At 38.0% G+C, this 17,722-nt stretch overlaps 2 protein-coding genes across 5 annotated transcripts in view; one reads left to right on the forward strand and one right to left on the reverse strand.

The window, feature by feature from the left end:
• The window catches only part of nphp3 (nephronophthisis 3), a 38,577-nt gene extending 28,805 nt beyond the window's left edge, over positions 1-9,772 (forward strand). For both annotated transcript variants that reach the window (XM_017467215.3, XM_017467223.3), the window contains exons 21-28: positions 316-505; positions 2,414-2,655; positions 4,066-4,141; positions 4,257-4,384; positions 6,407-6,647; positions 7,506-7,631; positions 7,857-7,972; positions 8,278-9,772. In XM_017467215.3, coding sequence (XP_017322704.1) covers positions 316-505; positions 2,414-2,655; positions 4,066-4,141; positions 4,257-4,384; positions 6,407-6,647; positions 7,506-7,631; positions 7,857-7,972; positions 8,278-8,446 — 1,288 coding nt within the window. In that variant the 3' untranslated portion in view covers positions 8,447-9,772. The remainder of the gene's footprint in view (positions 1-315; positions 506-2,413; positions 2,656-4,065; positions 4,142-4,256; positions 4,385-6,406; positions 6,648-7,505; positions 7,632-7,856; positions 7,973-8,277) is intronic.
• A 3,219-nt stretch (positions 9,773-12,991) lies between these two features.
• The window catches only part of uba5 (ubiquitin-like modifier activating enzyme 5), a 171,499-nt gene continuing 166,768 nt past the window's right edge, over positions 12,992-17,722 (reverse strand). For all 3 annotated transcript variants that reach the window (XM_053679763.1, XM_017467234.3, XM_053679761.1), the window contains 5 exons: positions 17,539-17,666; positions 16,917-17,052; positions 16,679-16,754; positions 15,310-15,416; positions 12,992-13,616 (listed from right to left, as the gene is read on the reverse strand). In XM_053679763.1, the coding sequence (XP_053535738.1) occupies positions 13,539-13,616; positions 15,310-15,416; positions 16,679-16,754; positions 16,917-17,052; positions 17,539-17,666 (525 nt within the window). In that variant the 3' untranslated portion in view covers positions 12,992-13,538. The remainder of the gene's footprint in view (positions 13,617-15,309; positions 15,417-16,678; positions 16,755-16,916; positions 17,053-17,538; positions 17,667-17,722) is intronic.

The raw sequence follows: 17,722 nt of genomic DNA on the forward strand, positions 1-17,722 counted from the left end.
TGTCTCACAAGTATTTGGCCGTTAGATTCCTCGTCTATTAGATAATGGAAGGGTTTTCAGTACAGCAGCTAATAGTGCCAATTGTTCACAAGTATTCGGCCGTTAGATTCCTCGTCTATTAGATAATGGAAGGGTTTTCAGTACAGCAGCTAATAGTGTTGTGTACAAGTATAGAAAGCTTAGTGTAAAAGTATTTATGCTCTCTATGCCAGTAGTTCAACCTGTTCCGTGTTGCTTGACCACCAAAGATATTTTAAAAGCTAACATAATCATTAACCTAATTTCACTGTCCATGTTTTCATGTTATGTTATCAGGGGTCATTTCTCGGAGCTGCTGGCATACTGGCAGTTCGTTGGGAAGGATAAAGTGTCCATGGCAGCTGAATATTGTGATGCTCTGAAGGAGTTTGAGCGGAACTGTGAGAATGAAGAAAGCATGAGCAGACTAGCCAACCTGTATGAGACCCTCGGCCGATTCCTTAAAGACCTGGGGCTCCTCAGTCAGGTACACACAAGCATGCACACACACGCACACATTTATATATTCATATGTATAATATATTCTCTGTGCACAGGTTGACAAAAAAAATCTATTAGGACTGTTGTGTTGTAAATGGAAATCTTTAGTGAGTTTTCTGTTCAGCTGAAAACAGAAACCTGTACCGATTAATAAGTTAGTTATAGTTACCTTTGTATGGCGCTTTTCTAGACACTCAATGCGATTTACATAGTATTGGTAAATAAAACTGAATAAAAGTATAATTTTTTTTAAATAATAAAAAACACAAACCATACAGCACAAACCCTGCTGTATACAGTACATGTATACACTACATCCATTCATTACATGTTTTTATCAAGTAACTACTTTATGCTATTACATTGCTAAGATGTTAATTAGCTAATTTGTTGGATAATAGACTACACTAAAAGTACTGAGCGTTCACTAAAAAATATTTAGAACACTTAATTCTGTCAACTTAACATAAAAAAAATAAAAATAGTCAGATCAGTGACTGTGAGCTCAGTCGCTGCTTTGTCTTCATCTTGAGGCAGCTGACGTCTAACCGAAAGATGTTTTACTGCCACCTACTGAACCGAGTGTAGGTAGAGCCATCAAAGACCCAATCTAGATTTTATTCACTGACCCTGTGTCCTGCGTTAAAATAAAAAGTGCTCCACTGCTATGCAGTGTTTCCTCTTGCAGTAGATGCAATACCTCCATACGCTTTATTTCTCTGGGTCGGAGACTCCTCCTCATTTGCTCTCTTTTAGCGTACATTGGTAATTATCCACGTTTCATTGTTTTCATTTATAACATTTTTGGCTTCATCTGCACTTTCATTTCCCTGCACTCCCTGATGTACTGAAACACGACTATGTGCAAAGCTTCATTTGAAAATATCCTGGCTGCTGTGTGATGACTCTATTTTACTAAGAGCTCGAATCACAACATAAAAATACTTTTCCAGATTTCTTGCATTCCACCCACGGCAGAGCTAAAAAACTAATGCTACCATTTCCGCTGTGTAGACAGAAAGTTTGGCTTAACTGTGTATATCTGCATGCACCCTTAATTTGATTCAGTATGATAGCTGGTTACATTTAGATATTGCTTTTTTAGACACTTTTTTTTGTATTGAGGGGGTTGATTTTTGTATTGGTGGTTCTCCTCAACCACCACTAGTGTGTAGCATCCACCTGGATGATGTGACAGAAGCCATAGTGCACCAGAACGCCTACCACACACCAGCTATTAGTGGAGAGGAGAGAGTGATGTAATCCATTCAGAGATGGAGATTATTAGGGGGCCGTGATAGAATTTCACCAGGACTAGAGGTTATACCCCGACTCTTTACAAGAAGTGTCCTGGGATTTTTAAATGACTACAGAGAGTCAGGACCTCAGTTTAATGTCTCATCCAAGAGATGGTGCTGTTTTTACTGTGTAGTGTCCCCTTCACTATACTGGAGCATTAGGCTTCTCACAGACCACAGGGTGAGCGCCCCCTGCTGGCTTCACTAATACCACTTCCAGCAGCAACCTTAGTTTTCCCCAGGTGGTCTCCCATCCAGGTACTGGCCAGGCTCACACCTGCTTAGCTTCAGTGGGAAACCAGGCAAGAACTGCATGCAGATATGTCTCTGTAATATATCTGCCGTAATAATTGCAATAATATCTGAATGCTTAGCTGTATACCCAACACACAAGATTCTTCAAAGGAAATAAAACACGCCTGGTGTGTTCTCGGTTTTGGGTTCATGTTTATGTTCTTGTGGTACTCTTTTATGTTGAATATTCTCTTTAAAACAAGTTGAAGGAAATCCGCAACGATTACCATTTTGTTTGCCAGGTTGTTGTTTTTTTTTTGTGAATGTTTGGTATGTGTATGTGTGTGGGTTTTTTTTTCCAGGCAGTTGCACCCCTGCAGCGTGCTCTAGAGATTCGTGAGACAGCTCTGGATCCAGATCATCCCAGTGTGGCCCAGTCACTGCACCAGCTGGCTGGAGTTTACGTTCACTGGAGAAAGTTCGGCAACGCAGAGCAACTGTACAAGCAGGCACTGGAGATCAGTGAGAATGCATATGGAGCTGAGCACTTAAGTGTGGCAAGAGAACTCGACTCCCTCTCACTCCTCTACCAGAAGCAAAACAAGTACATCCTTTGCTAAATGCCATGTTCCATTATATAAGAAATAAAACACAGCAGGGCATGCTGTTATAGGAAAATAACAGAGTGGCTGATGAAATGGAATTACTGTTACTACCTCAAAGTTGATTTTTTTTAGAACACATCCCAAATTCTTCTTATACCACAGCAATTTGCCAACAATTGCAATTTTTATTTATTCAAGAATAACAAGTTGTGCTTTGTGACCATTTATAGTTACATTTAATGATCTGGAACATCCATGAAAACAAGTTCCTGTTCCAGTTCCTGTTACCACTTACAATACAGTCATTCTCTCAGCAGCCTCTCTTTTTCTCTCCCTCTTTTTTGTTACAAAGAGCACTGACACGGATTAATAAAATGTGTTATTATTATTATTGTTGTTGTTGTTGTCATTATTATTAATAATAATAATAATAATAATAATAATTTAAAATGGTAAATTACAGAAAACATCTCCAGAGAGTGAAGAGAGATTAGAAGTTCAGCTTTTATTCCCTGGTATTTATATGTAGATGTGTTAAATGACCTAGAACACATCACATTTTGTATCAGACCACCCAATTTGTAGGTGAGCAAAAATATTGGAACATGTGACTGACAGGTGTTTCTTGTTACCCAGGTGTGTCCTGTTAGATTGATTGTTTAAACAGTAAATAGCTCTGAACATCTACTCTTAGCCTTCTATGAGAGCTGTCTATGGGAGAAAAGTAAGCCATTGAGCATAGCCAGTATAACGTTTTGGAATGTCCTGAAAAAGAAAGAAACCACTGGTGTACTGAGCAACAGACACCGAATGGGTCGACCAGTTAAAGCAACAACATCTGATAGCAGGAACATTGTGAGAGCTGTGAAGAAATAACCCAAAACAACAGTTAGTGACATCACCAACAACCTCCACAGGGCAAGGACTTTATCAAGGAGAAAAAAGGAAGATTTTAGATTGGCCAATCAATCACCAGACCTTAACCCAATTTAGCAGCATTTCACCTTCTGCTGCAGTAAAAGCCTGGAAAAGCATCACAAAAGAAGAAACCAACAATTTGGTTTGCAACCAAATATTAAGTGTTATTTACGTCAAGGCTTGTCTGTTCCAATACTTTTGCTCACCTAAAAATTGGATGATCTGATACAAAAGGTTCTATGTTTTATGTTGGTTAACACATCTAGATGCAAATACTAGGAAATAAAATCTGAAATCCTAAACTCTCGTCTGATCTCCATCTTTTATTGTCAAACCTAAATGTATTTGGTGTACAGCACAAACAACTCAGTTGGCCATGCTGTTCCAATAGTTTCAGAAGGGATTGTAAAAGTCATTGTCTTTTCTAGATGCAACCCTTATGTTTGACTTTTGCAAAAAAAAAAGTGTTTAATTGTAGTTTTCGTTGTCAGGTATGAGCAGGCTGAGAAGCTACATAAGAGATCAGTCAAGATCAGGCAGAAAATGGCTCGGCAAAAAGGCCACATGGTGAGAAATATGAAGAATTCTTAATTTATTAATAGCTCTGCGGTTCCTGTTGTCTTTTATTCATTACATCCATTAATCTCTCTGTGTGTGTATATGTCTGCATGTGTGTGTACAGTATGGGTTCACTCTACTGCGTCGACGAGCGCTGCAGTTGGAAGAGGTGACTCTCAGTAAAGACTCAGCCGACTGTGCCAAGACTCTCAACGAACTCGGTGTCCTCTACTACCTCCAGAACAACCTTGAGTCAGTAACTCCCAGTACACCACTCCCAGTGGTGGAAACCTGTGAATATTTTAGCAATAAATGATGATGTAGCTTAAAGTATTCTGGTCCTGTGGCTATATTCAAAACCACAAGCTACTGTACTAACTAGTGTACCATAATACAGTACACCATAGGACTGTGGATTGTGGAGGCAGCATACTATAGTGAACTTATTTTAATAGGTTTAGAGTATGATGCTGCTTTATATAATATACAAACAAATCCACTTATTCAGTATAGGTCAGTTAATTACCCTTGCTTCCACATTTGCCAAGAAGAATCCGTTTGCATCAAAAAGGTTAAAGGTGCATGTAAGAAAATCTCTCCTCTTTTTGAAGATAGTGTTTCAGGTCAGTAGCATGGTGAAGGAAATGCTTCTGAACATGATTTCGTATTATTTAGGTATCACTATAATGGACAAATTGGGCATTTATGATGACAAAATAAAAGATGGGTTCTTTATTAAGCAGAAAGGTGGAAAATGAGATGGATCTGGTTATCTGAATATTTTTTACACAGTTTAAAAAAAATAATAATGTGCTCTAATTATTTAAGAATGCATCATTATTCATTAATGATTGAGAAATCTTCATATAGAATGTACAATATCTGAACGATCTGTTTCACACTGGTTGCTTATTTTCTTCATTTTATCAAGCAATGTGGATCAATAGTTTAATGTACTTCATTGATATTTAATTTCATTGACTTGGTGATAACACACAACGTTAACTCTCGACTGTTAATGTCTGACAGTGGAGTGAGACAGTTCTCCACGCAATATTATACCATTGCGTTATCGAATTCCCAATTCCGCTTGGTTAGAAGGTGTTGAGTAATTTTTTTCCAAAGTGGTTCGGACTCTTTTCATATAAAACGCTTTCATTATTGTTTCTATAGTAACACCTTGTATAGAGATTCTCCACATAAACGGATTTTTAAAACCGTGTGTAATTTTCAACATGGTGAAGCTTTCTGTGAGTGTAAATTCATTTAGCATTCTTGTTAGGAGCCTCCATTTCGAAAGGTGTCTGTGTTTTGTAGCAGTCAGAGTTATTGTAAAATAATCAACTGCAGAGTGGTAACAGTAACTCCACTTCGTTTTGGACCACACCACGCTGTTATTGCCCCATTGTGTTTTATTCCTTGCTTGTCACTATCACCTTCAGGACAATATGTAAATATTTATTTCAGTAAAGAATGATCTTTTTACAAAAAAAACTAAAAAATCAGGTCCATAATTTGTTTGACTGTAGTCCGTTTAGTCAAATTTGAGCAGTATTGTTAAACTATTGTCTTGTATTGTATAGTTTTATACCTACACTTTAAACTAGAGATGCACCGATACTAAATTTCTCGGCCGATACCGATAACCGATTATTAATAATAATTAATTCCACAGTTCTAAAGGAAATGCACAGCTTTTTTCTCTCCATTTCAACAGGTTGTTTGACAGTAACTGGTCTAATAAACAGAAAACACATTACTCTAATTAACATTAACACATTAACTCAATTCTGAAGATTAAAGTAACATTTCAATGTATTGAATGATATTAATTCATATTAACAGAATTAAGTGACTGAATTGTAAAAACCCTCCTCCTGTTAGTCTCACATTCACTCACCACGAACACAAGCATTTCTACTTCATCACTGAACATCAAACTGGTCACATATAATATCAACTTTTTTATATATTAACATTAACTGGATATGAAATATACTACTCTACAAATATATTTTTCTGTGCAATATATACTTTGTTAACTCATCTTCATTTAAATCTTTTAACGTTGTTCTCCTGCTTTAATTCAGCTCGAGCAGCGTCGCAAAAAAACCCAATTAGACTCGATGCTGAAACTCCCGCTTCACTACTGCAGCGTCCGGTGTAATATTTTAGCAGTGCAGAGATTACAAACTGCAGTTTTTTAGTTGTAATCAATCATTGATTTGGAACAGTTGTTGGAACGTAACATGGATTTCTTACGTTCTGTTAAAGTGCAGCGAAGGTCTTCTTGATGCGTTCGTTGGAGATGCGGCAGCGCGTGTTGGGCGCTGATCACCCGGACTGTGCTCAGTCTCTGAATAACCTGGCGGCCCTGCACTGTGAGAGGAGGGATTACGAGAGTGCTGAGCAGCTGTATGAAAAAGCACTGGAAATCCGCAAACAAGCCCTCGCTCCAGACCACCCATCTCTCGCCTATACCCTCAAACATCTTGCCATGCTCTACAAACGCAGGGTGAGAGACATACATACACTGCAAGCACTCTGTTTTACCTCACACTGTAAGAAATAAGAAATATATCAGAAAGAAATGAAGGAAGAATACATTATTTCCACATGCAGCTTGTGATTATAAATATGCTATGAGCAAATTTTCTCTGATTTAAAAGACTTTCTGTCATTGTCTCTGATGAAACCTACAAATTGACATAATAATCAACAATAGTGTGGTGTGATTTGGTCGAGCACAAGGGTCGTTGCCGGCACCACCCCAGAGTTGATGAACAAGATGAATGTTTTCCTGGAATAGCACATTTTGTGTTTTATTCGTCATTAACAAGTGTTTTATTTGTCTTATACCGCAATAAATTGCCATGGACTACATTTTTTATCGGGTTAAAACATTGCTTTAAAAAAAAAAAGATTTGTATTTATTTTGATCAGAATCAGGAATTCAACAGCTCTGTGGTATAATAATTAATATTGTGTTATTAATACTGTGTTGGATGTGCATAGAAAAGGCAGCTGGAGGCAGATCCAATACTGATTTTGCAGCACTGCAGGTTTCTCTCATGTCCTAGCTACAGTTTAATTACAGTGATGTAATTAATAGTTAGCTAGACAGACATTCAGACAGACTTGATTGGAAATTATGTTACAGCAGCATAAAGAATAACAATAAAATTAAAAGCATAATTGCAGATTAACAAAAAAATGGCATATATATATATATATATATATATATATATATATATATATATATATATATATATATATATATATAGAGAGAGAGAGAGAGAGAGAGAGAGAGAGAGAGAGAGAGAGAGTAACTCAATCTAAAATTCTGTGTGTGTGTGTGTGTCCCATCTTTTAGGGTAAGATGGAGAAGGCAGTGCCTCTCTATGAATTGGCTCTTGAGATCCGAGAGAAGAGCTTTGGGCCCAAACACCCGAGTGTGGCTACAGCTCTTGTTAACCTCGCTGTGCTCTACTGCCAGCTGGTGAGACTGGAAGCCAGAATTTGAGACATATTTCATGCCAAATGAATAACTGAAGTGTGGTATTAATACTTGTGCTGCTTCTATTGCTGATGTGGTCTAGCAAGGATTCATGATTTGGTGAATAACTGGAACTTACAAGCTTATTCCTTTCACTTATGCCAAGCTACCACTGTTTGGTCCCTGTGTGTTGGTGTGTGTGTGTGTTGGTGTGTGTGTGTATTGCAGAAGAAACACAACGAGGCATTACCATTGTATGAGCGGGCTCTCAGAGTGTACGAGGACAGCCTCGGGCGACTGCACCCTCGAGTAGGAGAGACTCTAAAAAATCTGGCGGTGCTCAGGTTTGTTTTCTCTCATTTTACAACACAGATCAGTTAACATCCTTGATCTCTTCATGTAACAGGACAGCTCAGGTGCAGTAGCGAGGTAGTTATACCTCTGTGTTCTCTTCACTACTTAGCAATGAATGTCTTAGTGACCATGTCACCATGTCTGTCTCTTTTCATTAGTTTCATTATTATATGTATGTATGTATGTATAGATAGATAGATAGATAGATAGATGCTTTGGAAGACAGTGTGAACAGATGAGAGTAATTAACTAAGGCTATATTTTTGAATAATGAGTGACCGGATCTCTTCCAAAGTTACGAGGAAGGGGATTTTGAGAAAGCAGCTGAGCTGTACAAACGAGCCATGGAGATCAAGGAGGCTGAAACGTCTTTGGTGTGTGAGAAAGCACCGTCTCCTCACTCATCCAGCGGCGATACATTCAGCTTGCGAAGCCCTACCCTCCTACCTCGCACCTCCAGGTGACCTTTGATGACCTCTGACACCTCCATCTGTCCTCATAAAAACCAGGCAAAAAACACTTGTGTAATAAACCAAAGCAAAGCTCTGGTCCAAGCAATATGGGAGGATTTCTGCCCTAAGGGAAATAACACATGGACATTTTTGTCAGGTATTGGACGTTGTCAGTCCTGCATACTGCTGTAGATAGTATTATTTTTAATGTGTTATTTTTCAAAAGCTTTGTATTCAGAGATGGTATTTTTTTTGGTTTCAGTCAACTTTATTGTAAAAAAAACAACAAAAAACTGAATATGTGAGTGTAAATCAGCTTTAGGAAAGCAATACAGTCTTCTCGTGTACAACACTACAGATTTCGACTTGACACAGTGCTACATGTGAAAAGATCATTAGGAAGTGAATGATGGACTGGAACATAAATAATGTGCCTTACTGAAAATCTAATGTAGGAACATGTGCATAGATCTGTGGTCAGAGCCATATGTGTACAAGCAAAGCTGCTGCTTCAAAGTGTTTGAACTAAATGTTTGAAATGTGGCAATCAGTGACTGTAAATTTCAAACATTTAGTACAGTTCTAAATGACTCGGAGTCTACATAGCAATGGAGAATCAACATACCTGTAAAGCCATTTATGCTTAAAATTCCACAGTATTTCAACTACGTCTTAAATATCTTTATTAGCATCTTATTGTAACACAACAGGGATGTTTTGGTGTTATTTAAAAACGAAAATTAGCAAACCTTTTCTTCTTTCTTTGTCATTCCCAGATGGTATTAACATTCTTGCCTGATTGTGTGGTTTTTTTTTTTTTTTTCACTTTTACATCGCACTCCTTTTCTTTCTTTCTTTTTTACTCTAAAACTGTACCAAACAAATACACTAATCTTGCTTCAGATGTTAAAAAGAATGTTTCATCTTTATGCCTTTTGGAGATCAGTTCATCTGCTACTCATTTAACGATTCACAGTAACAGAAATTTTGACCAGAGGTGCCCAAACTTTTGCATGCCACTGTACACTGTTAAAATAATGGTACACGCATATATACGAATTCTTATATAGGGCAAATGTGTGTTCATGTTAAGTTCATGTCATGAGTGTATGCAAGGCCCTAGAGAGAAACAGTATCATGTTACAGTATCATCGAAACTTTCTGCCATGAGAAAGAGAAAACGTAAAATTTTACTATTTGTTTTGATGTGTTTTGATATTTGTGCTTTATTTTATAATGATGAGTACTTAAACACTAATGATATTTTTTTAAATTACTTTTATTAATACAGTTTATAAAAATGACTGAATATTAAACAATATCTTTTTAAACCAAAAATCCATCATGAATTACTGAATTATCTTTATTGGGTTGCTTAATGGGATTAATCTAGTGTGTAATGAGTCCTCCATCCTCCAGGGGTTAGCAGTCTGCAAACAGTACGAGTTCGTGGCTTTGGATAATCCTCGTACCTGTTATCACATAAGATTAGGGCCTGTTAAGATAACACTATTGATCTCAAGGGAAAATTAGAGTGTTCCAGCAGCATACATAAAAGACAAGGCACAAATACACATAAGAAATAAAGTAAGAATAAAACAAGATATTAAATATAATTTTTTTTTAATTAAGTTTATAAAATAAATATACTTTATCATAATATATTAAAATAAATATTACAAATAGAAACATTAAATAGTGTATATATATATATATATATATATATATATATATATGTATATATATATATATATATGTATATATATATATGCATAGCATAGATATAAATAGTAAACCTATATAATATGCATCATACAAGAAATACAGTATATTGTGTTGCAGTTCTACACAGTGTTCTAGTTATGTATACAGTATTATCCACAGATGAGGTAGTTACAGTTGCCATATTTTGTCCAGTGCAGATAATGCATATATGCACAATGATGCATGGATAAAAAGATGGATTAGAGTGCAGCGTTGAACAGTCTAATGGCTGCCAGGAGAAAGTGTTCCTTCCAGCAGCGGGGCAGGAGCAATCTGCTGCTCAGTGTCCCTGTAGTGTCTCTGTCCTTGTAGTGTATTAAGGAGGGGGTGGAAGATGTTCTTCATGGTCACTGACACCTTTGCCAGCATCTTCCTCTCTGCTGCCATCTCTGTTGTGTCCAATTTAACCCCTAGGACTGAGCTGGCCTTTCTAATGATCTTGTTCATTCTGAAATGCTTCCACAGCACACAGCAGTATAAAAGTATAAAAAAAAGTTCTCAGCAGCCAGCCCTTCACACCAAAGGACTTCAACCTCCCACATTCACTTCCCATTCCAACTTGGGACACGGATAGACACCCAGGTACTTGTAGGTGTTAACTGCATCGATGTTCTCACCTTGGATGGTGGCTGGAGCTGGACGGGAGTTTGTCTTCTGGAAATCTACCACACCACGAGCTCTTTAGTCTTCCAGGAGTTTAGCTGGAGATGGTTGCATTGACACCAGTCCACAAAGCTGCTCACCAGGCCCAAGTACTCTACCTCCTGCCCCTCACTAATACACCCCACAATAACTCATCCAGTGAACAGTATTTTGTAGTAGGACAGATCAATTTGGTAAAAACTTTCAAAAAGTTTTTTGGTATCAGTTTCCATTCTCTTTATTTAGCCGTAGTCCCATATTTACTTTATTCTCAGCATTCGCAATTATGCAAATTTTGTTTCAAGATTACACAGCCAAATAATTATCGATTATAGTTTTATAGTCATGTGATAAAATAAGTACACCCCATGGAAATTGTTGGCTTTTTTGACATATTTGGACAAGCAAACATTTGATCATCATAAAACAGTCCCTATTAATAAAGCTGATACACTATCAAACGACACATAAAATTGACATTTTGTAGTAATTTTCACAATTTGAAAAAGTAAGTACACCCCTACATGTATCACACCTTCAAATCATTCACATTCAAATCACATTCAATTCATAAATTTAGAATCAGGTGTTCAAGATTAGGTGCCAGTGATTAGAACCTGCTTAGGGAGTGCAGGTAGAACCGGTCTTATTTATAACCCTCTCATATCCAGTGCCTGCTGTTCCCTTTGCTACTGAGGTGTGCGAGGTCATCATGCCAAAATCTAAAAAAAGAGTTCTTTAAGGCTTTCAGAAAAAAAGGTTGTGGATGCCAATGAGCCTGACAAAGGATATAAAAGCTATCCAAATTATTTGAAACACATCATTGCACTGAAAGGAAAATAATCTACAAATGGTGCAGATTTCAAACAACTGCCAATTCAGCTCAAGAGCAGACTGTCTGATGCAAAAAGAAGTCTCCAAGAACCCCAAAATGTCATCACAGGATCTGCTACTAAGTCTTGCAACTGTTGGTGTCAAAGTGCATGCTTCTACAATCAGAAAGAGATTGCACAAATTTAACCTGCATGGGAGGCGAGCCAGGAAAAAGGCTTTGCAATACTAGTTTGCCAATGAGCATATAGGCAAAGACCAGGCCTTTTAGAATAATTTGCTCTGGACAGACGAATCAGAGATAGAGTTGTTTGGCCACAGTAACAGCAGACATGTTTGGAACAGACCAAAGACGGCGTTTCAGGAGAAGCACCTCATACCAACTGTGAAGCACGGTGGACAGCTTGCATTCATTGACTACTATGACAACGATGAATTCTGCATCATATCAAAGAGTGCTGGAAGGTATTCTGAGGCCATGTGGCCGAAAGTTGAAGTGGACCTTTCAACAGGATAATGATCCTAAGCACACAAGAAAATCCACAAGAAGAAATGGAAGGTTATGGAATGGCCTAGTCAAAGCCTGGATTTCAATCCCATTGAAAAGTTGATTTGAAACGGGCAGAACGTGCAAGAAAACCCTCAAACATCTTGCAACTGAAAGAATATTGCATGGAAGAATGGTCAAAAATTCCAGCAACCTGGTGGACAATTATGCAAAACATCTACAAGAAGTTATTTCTGCTAAAGGGGGCAATACTAGCTTCTGAGGCCAAGGGTGTACATACTTTTTCCACAGAATAATATCACATCTATTGATATTTCTGTTGAAGAAATGATTTAATCATATCATTTTACTTCATAAATAGGCACTTCAAAGATGATCAAATGTTTGCTTGTCCAAATATGTCAAAAAAGCCAAAAATTTCCATGGGGTGTACTTATTTTTTTCCACATGATCAGCTTTAATGCTTCTGCGACAGTATTGTTGATGTTATTGAGTGTTACATGCCCTTTTCTTTCATCCCTGTTAAATGTACACTCAAGCACATTTTTGCACATGAAACATGGTGTGTGTATGCACCATAATTACATAGTTAATCATTTGGGTATGTTAAACATTTCTTTTTGTCATTTACAGTAGTTCCAAATAGAAGAATACAGGTTCCCAAGGATGCAAATATATCATTGACTGAGCTGTTAAATGAAGACTCATGCATTCATGCATTTGCATGCCTTTAGTCTGCTGAAAAACACAATTATACTGCTACCATTTTATAGTGAAAATACTGGGTTTAATTTAATGGCTGGAGGCAAACACAATATTTCAACTATTTAATGTGTGTACGTACAATAAATATGACAAACATATGTTTGTGTATGATGTTACCTTGAATGAATAAATACTTTATTGAACAAGGACATCTAGGAGCTCAAATATCTTTGAGCAATTGAAATGAAAATGTTCAGTTAGAAAGACTTAACAGTGATGGGGGGGGGGGGGGGGGGGACGACAACGAATCCTCACAGTCATCTGTGATATTTTGTTTTCAATTGAGTTGACCACAGTACAATACGACTGACGAGGGCAAACAATTATGAAATATCTCCTTAATACACAGTTTTCATGTACAGTGTTTACATATTAGCATCCCCATTTATATTTTTAGACAGGCATTGGAAAATGTAGATGAATGGAGAAATCTTGGTCAGTATGTTCCATTAGCTGCAGCTGTAATGTCTTTGTAAGTAAAGAGGTTTTTTTTTTAACCTGACAATTGTGTATATTGATTTCATGTATTGTAGCGCCTCAGAACACAGTGAGAGGAACTTGTGTCTGTATGAAAAATCAGGAGACCATCTGCCTCTACAGCTTCTTCATTTGAGCCATCAACTCCTCTAGACTCTGGTCCGTCTCTTCCACGGTCTCTCCTGACTTTACATCCTGAGGAAAAATACAAAAGGCAGACAACAATGTTAACATGGATGGCTGGTAGGCGGAGTATGTGGGGGAGGGGTGATAGGTTCAGGGGGAATTCCTGTAAAGAAAACTGCTTGTTACAGGATCATACAAGAAGTAAATACAATCCGATCAGATACAGTGGGGGAAATAAGTATTGAACATTTTTTTCAGTGAATATATTTCCAATGAGGTTATTCACATGAAATTTTCACCAGACATCAGTATTAACTCAAGAAATCCACACATTAAAGTCCATAAATGAAGTTATGTGTAATAAAGTGGAATGACATAGGAAACAATTGAACACGCTAACTGAAATTTACTTAATACTTAGTGGAGAAGTCTTTGTTTGGCCCATTCTTCTAAACATATTGTCTTTAAATCTTATTCAGTTGGATTCAAGTCAGGTGACCGACTTTGATTTTTTTTCTTTCTCTGAAACTAATCGAGAGTTTCCTTTGCTGTATGCTTTGGATCGTTGTCCTGCTGGAAGCTCCACCCACGTCTCATCATCATTCTGGTGGATGGCAGCAGATTCTTCTCAAGAATCTTTCAGTAAAGGGCTCCATTCATCGTTCCTTCAGTTATATGCAGTCCGCCAGTACCATGCGATGAAAAACAGCCCCACAACATGATGCTTCACCTCCACACTTCACTGTTGGTATAGTGTTTTTAGGGTGATGTGCAGTGACATTTCTTCTCCAAACATGGTGTGTAGTATGACAGGCAAAAAGTTCAATCTTGCGCTCGTCTGACCAGACTACACTCTCCCAGTGTTTCATAGACTTGTCCAAATGAGTTGTAGCAAACTTTAAACGAGCTTCGACATGCCTTTTCTTTAGTAATGGAGTCCTGTGGAGTGAGCGTGAGCACTGGAGTGCATTGCCTATTGTTTTCTCTGTGACGATGGCACCTGCTGCCTCCAAGTGTTTCTGGAGCTCTTTCCGAGTGGTCCTTGGCTCTTGAGCTACTCTTCTGACTCCCTGGTCAGAAATCTTACAAGGAGCTCCTGTGTGTGGCCAGTTGATGACGAAGTGATGTTGCTTCCACTTGTGGATAATGGACCCAATGTTTCTTACTGGAAGATTCAGAAGTTTTGAAATACGTCTGTATCCGATTCCATCAATATGTTTTGCAACAATAAGGTTGTGAAGGTCTTGAAAGAGCTCTTTGCTTTTACCCATCATGAGATGTTTCTTGTGTGACACCTTGGTAACAAAAAGCCTTTTTATAGACCATCAGTTTACTAACCCAGCTGATATTAATTTGCACAGATAGGGGGTATAATTACTTTCTAACTACTTACAGATTTCAGCTGGTCCTTGCCTTACCTTTCCTTGGGGAACTGATTTTTCTTAGTGTGTTCAATACATTTTTCCTGTGTCATTCCACTTTATTATACATAACTTTATTTATGGATTTAATGTTGTGAATTCTTTATATTTCCAGATTTGTTGAGTTAATACTGATGTCTGGTGACAATTTCATGTGAATAACCTCATTGGAAATATATTTACTAGAAAAAATGATACATTCAATACTTATTTCCCACACTGAACATTAAACAAAAATGAACATTAAAGAAAAGGTACAGAAAGTCACTATTATTGTTATAATATATGTACTGTCAGATAATGATGGGACAGGATTACGGGCAGGTTTATGTTGCGTGTACCTTATTGGGGATGGTGTAGGCTACAGTTATGCCCTCTGGTAAATCTGGCTTTGGACCTGATGCATCCTGAAGCTCTGCCACTGTGATCTCAGACACCAGCTCTATACCTAATCAAAGCACAGGTAGAACATGGTTATACACAACAAACACCACACAGGATTTTATCTACTGCCGTGTGCTGTATTCTGTGGTCATTTTAACATGGCGTGAATTATATCTCTGATGAGAGGGTGAAGAAGCAAGAAAGGAAGGAATAAACACTAGTTTTCACTAGATTGATGTATAATGCAATTCAACTGTCTATCAAAGCATAGTATATTTGACAGTTTTTTTGTTTGTTTTTTCTTCCCAAAAATGAATTTCCCTTGCTTGGTAGTGGTAGTTTTACACAGAAAATATTAACTGGATGCTAACCCTCCACTGTGGGGTTAAATAAGCATCAACAGGGTGGTGTGATACAGCTTGTTACTGTCCCAAATCTGAACACCACAAACATCTTTTGAGTCTACATAGTAAGCTCTGCCCCAACAATTCCTGGTCTGTGGAAAAGTAGCTACACTGGAGCAGGAACTAAAAAAGGTTTCTGGAACCATATGCTTGGTTCCACTGTTCCTGAAAAATAAAAGAAGCTCTTCTGGTTGTAACTTATTGCTTACAATTGGACTCAGTTCACGTTCTCGCTATTTATGTGGAAACTGAATATTTAAAAACTGTATTATTCTATCAATGGCAACCTGAAAATGTGGTAAAATTTCACAGGAAAAAAGTGAAGCCAAGTGGCTTTTTAATAGTCGATCCGATATACATCTCATATGCATGCCTTTACACATTCAATTCAGTTTTATTTGTATAGCGATTTTTACAACGGACATGGTCTCAAAGCAGCTTTACAGAAATATATAAACACAGGATACAGATTTTAAGTGTGTGAATTTATCCCTATTGAGCAAGCCGGTGGTGAGGAAAACTCCCTAAGATGATAGAGGAAGAAACCTTGAGAGGAACCAGACTCAGAAGGAAACCCGTCCTCATCTGGGTAACAACGCATAGTGTGAAAGTAAAAGAAAGTTCATTATGGTTTGCACATGAAGTCCGTTTGTTGAACTAGTCCACTGTTCACTAAAGGAGACCTGAGTGCAGAACTGCATGTGGTAATTGCAGTCCCAAAGCCATCGCAGCAACCGTAGTCCCAATACATCTCGTATGCATTCCTCTACATGAATCAGGACCATGTTGCAACACATAACAATGCAGTACTACTGTACACAGGCTACAAATACACAGCAGTGTAAGAATGCAAAATATATGAATAAACAGAACAACTAAAAAGGTGAAAATAAACTCCACTGTATGTGGGTGGTTCACTCACCCCACTCATTTTCTTCATGCACTACTTCCTCTTCCTCCTCCACTACTTCCTGTTTGGGATGCTCGGCTTCTTTTTTCTGTTTCAAGAACATCATTGGGATTGGTATTAGGTTCAAAGAACTTCACTCAAGAGCAGTGGTGTGTGTTTGTGTGTGAAATGCTTCGAGAAGCATTCGGTTTGTAGCTTTGCAAGGTAAATAACACTGTAGCTGACGAGCGAAGGAAGAAGAGATGCTCACTATGTACTCCTCCTGTTGCCTCCTGCAGTGTCTGTCATCACACTGAGGGTTGGCTTTCATGGACATCGTAGGGAAAAAGTCCTGCATGGCGTTATAGCCCAGGTAAAAGCTCACGGTTCCAAACCTGAGCAGATACCTACAACAGAGGGTCCATAGATTTTTACTTAAACAACAACTGGAATTAAATAATTCAACCTGTTATTCAATAATCATCATTATAGACAATTATAATCAATCATGTTACTTCAGTATGTTTCTTCCAGCGATGGTATAGTGTCAGGTCAGAGTGACCAGATCACGTCCATGATATGATGTACTTATGTGAATGTCTCTGGTTTATATATGCCACTCTCTAGCATGTCTCAGCTGACATAAAAGTAAGGCCTAAAGTTGAGAATGAGTGAGTAACTGTCGGGGCGGAGCAAGGAGGAGGTCGGACACAAAGGCTGACTCAACTCTGAACATACAGAAATAATAATCTGATAGTCTACCATCTCTAGATGGGATTATCCATGTGTTTTCCTTGACTGGAAATTAAGTCAACAATTAACCAGGTTTTCCTGAACACGTGGGAACCCTGCATGATGTTCAACCCCTAACCATAGCTGTGACTGGCTCTTACTTTAAGACATTCTGCACCAGGATCCCAGCAACGACGCCCATGGTGGTGGGTAGACTGGCGGCACACACCCCATCCTTCTTTAGAGTCTTCTCATCGATGTTCGCTGCCACTACAAGTGGAGGGGCACACTGCCAAGCAAAAGCAACTACATATAAACCATGTCAATCTCGCCAGGACAAAGGAG

The sequence above is a fragment of the Ictalurus punctatus genome, chromosome 1, assembly GCF_001660625.3.
Source record: "Ictalurus punctatus breed USDA103 chromosome 1, Coco_2.0, whole genome shotgun sequence".
Lineage (NCBI taxonomy): Eukaryota > Metazoa > Chordata > Actinopteri > Siluriformes > Ictaluridae > Ictalurus > Ictalurus punctatus.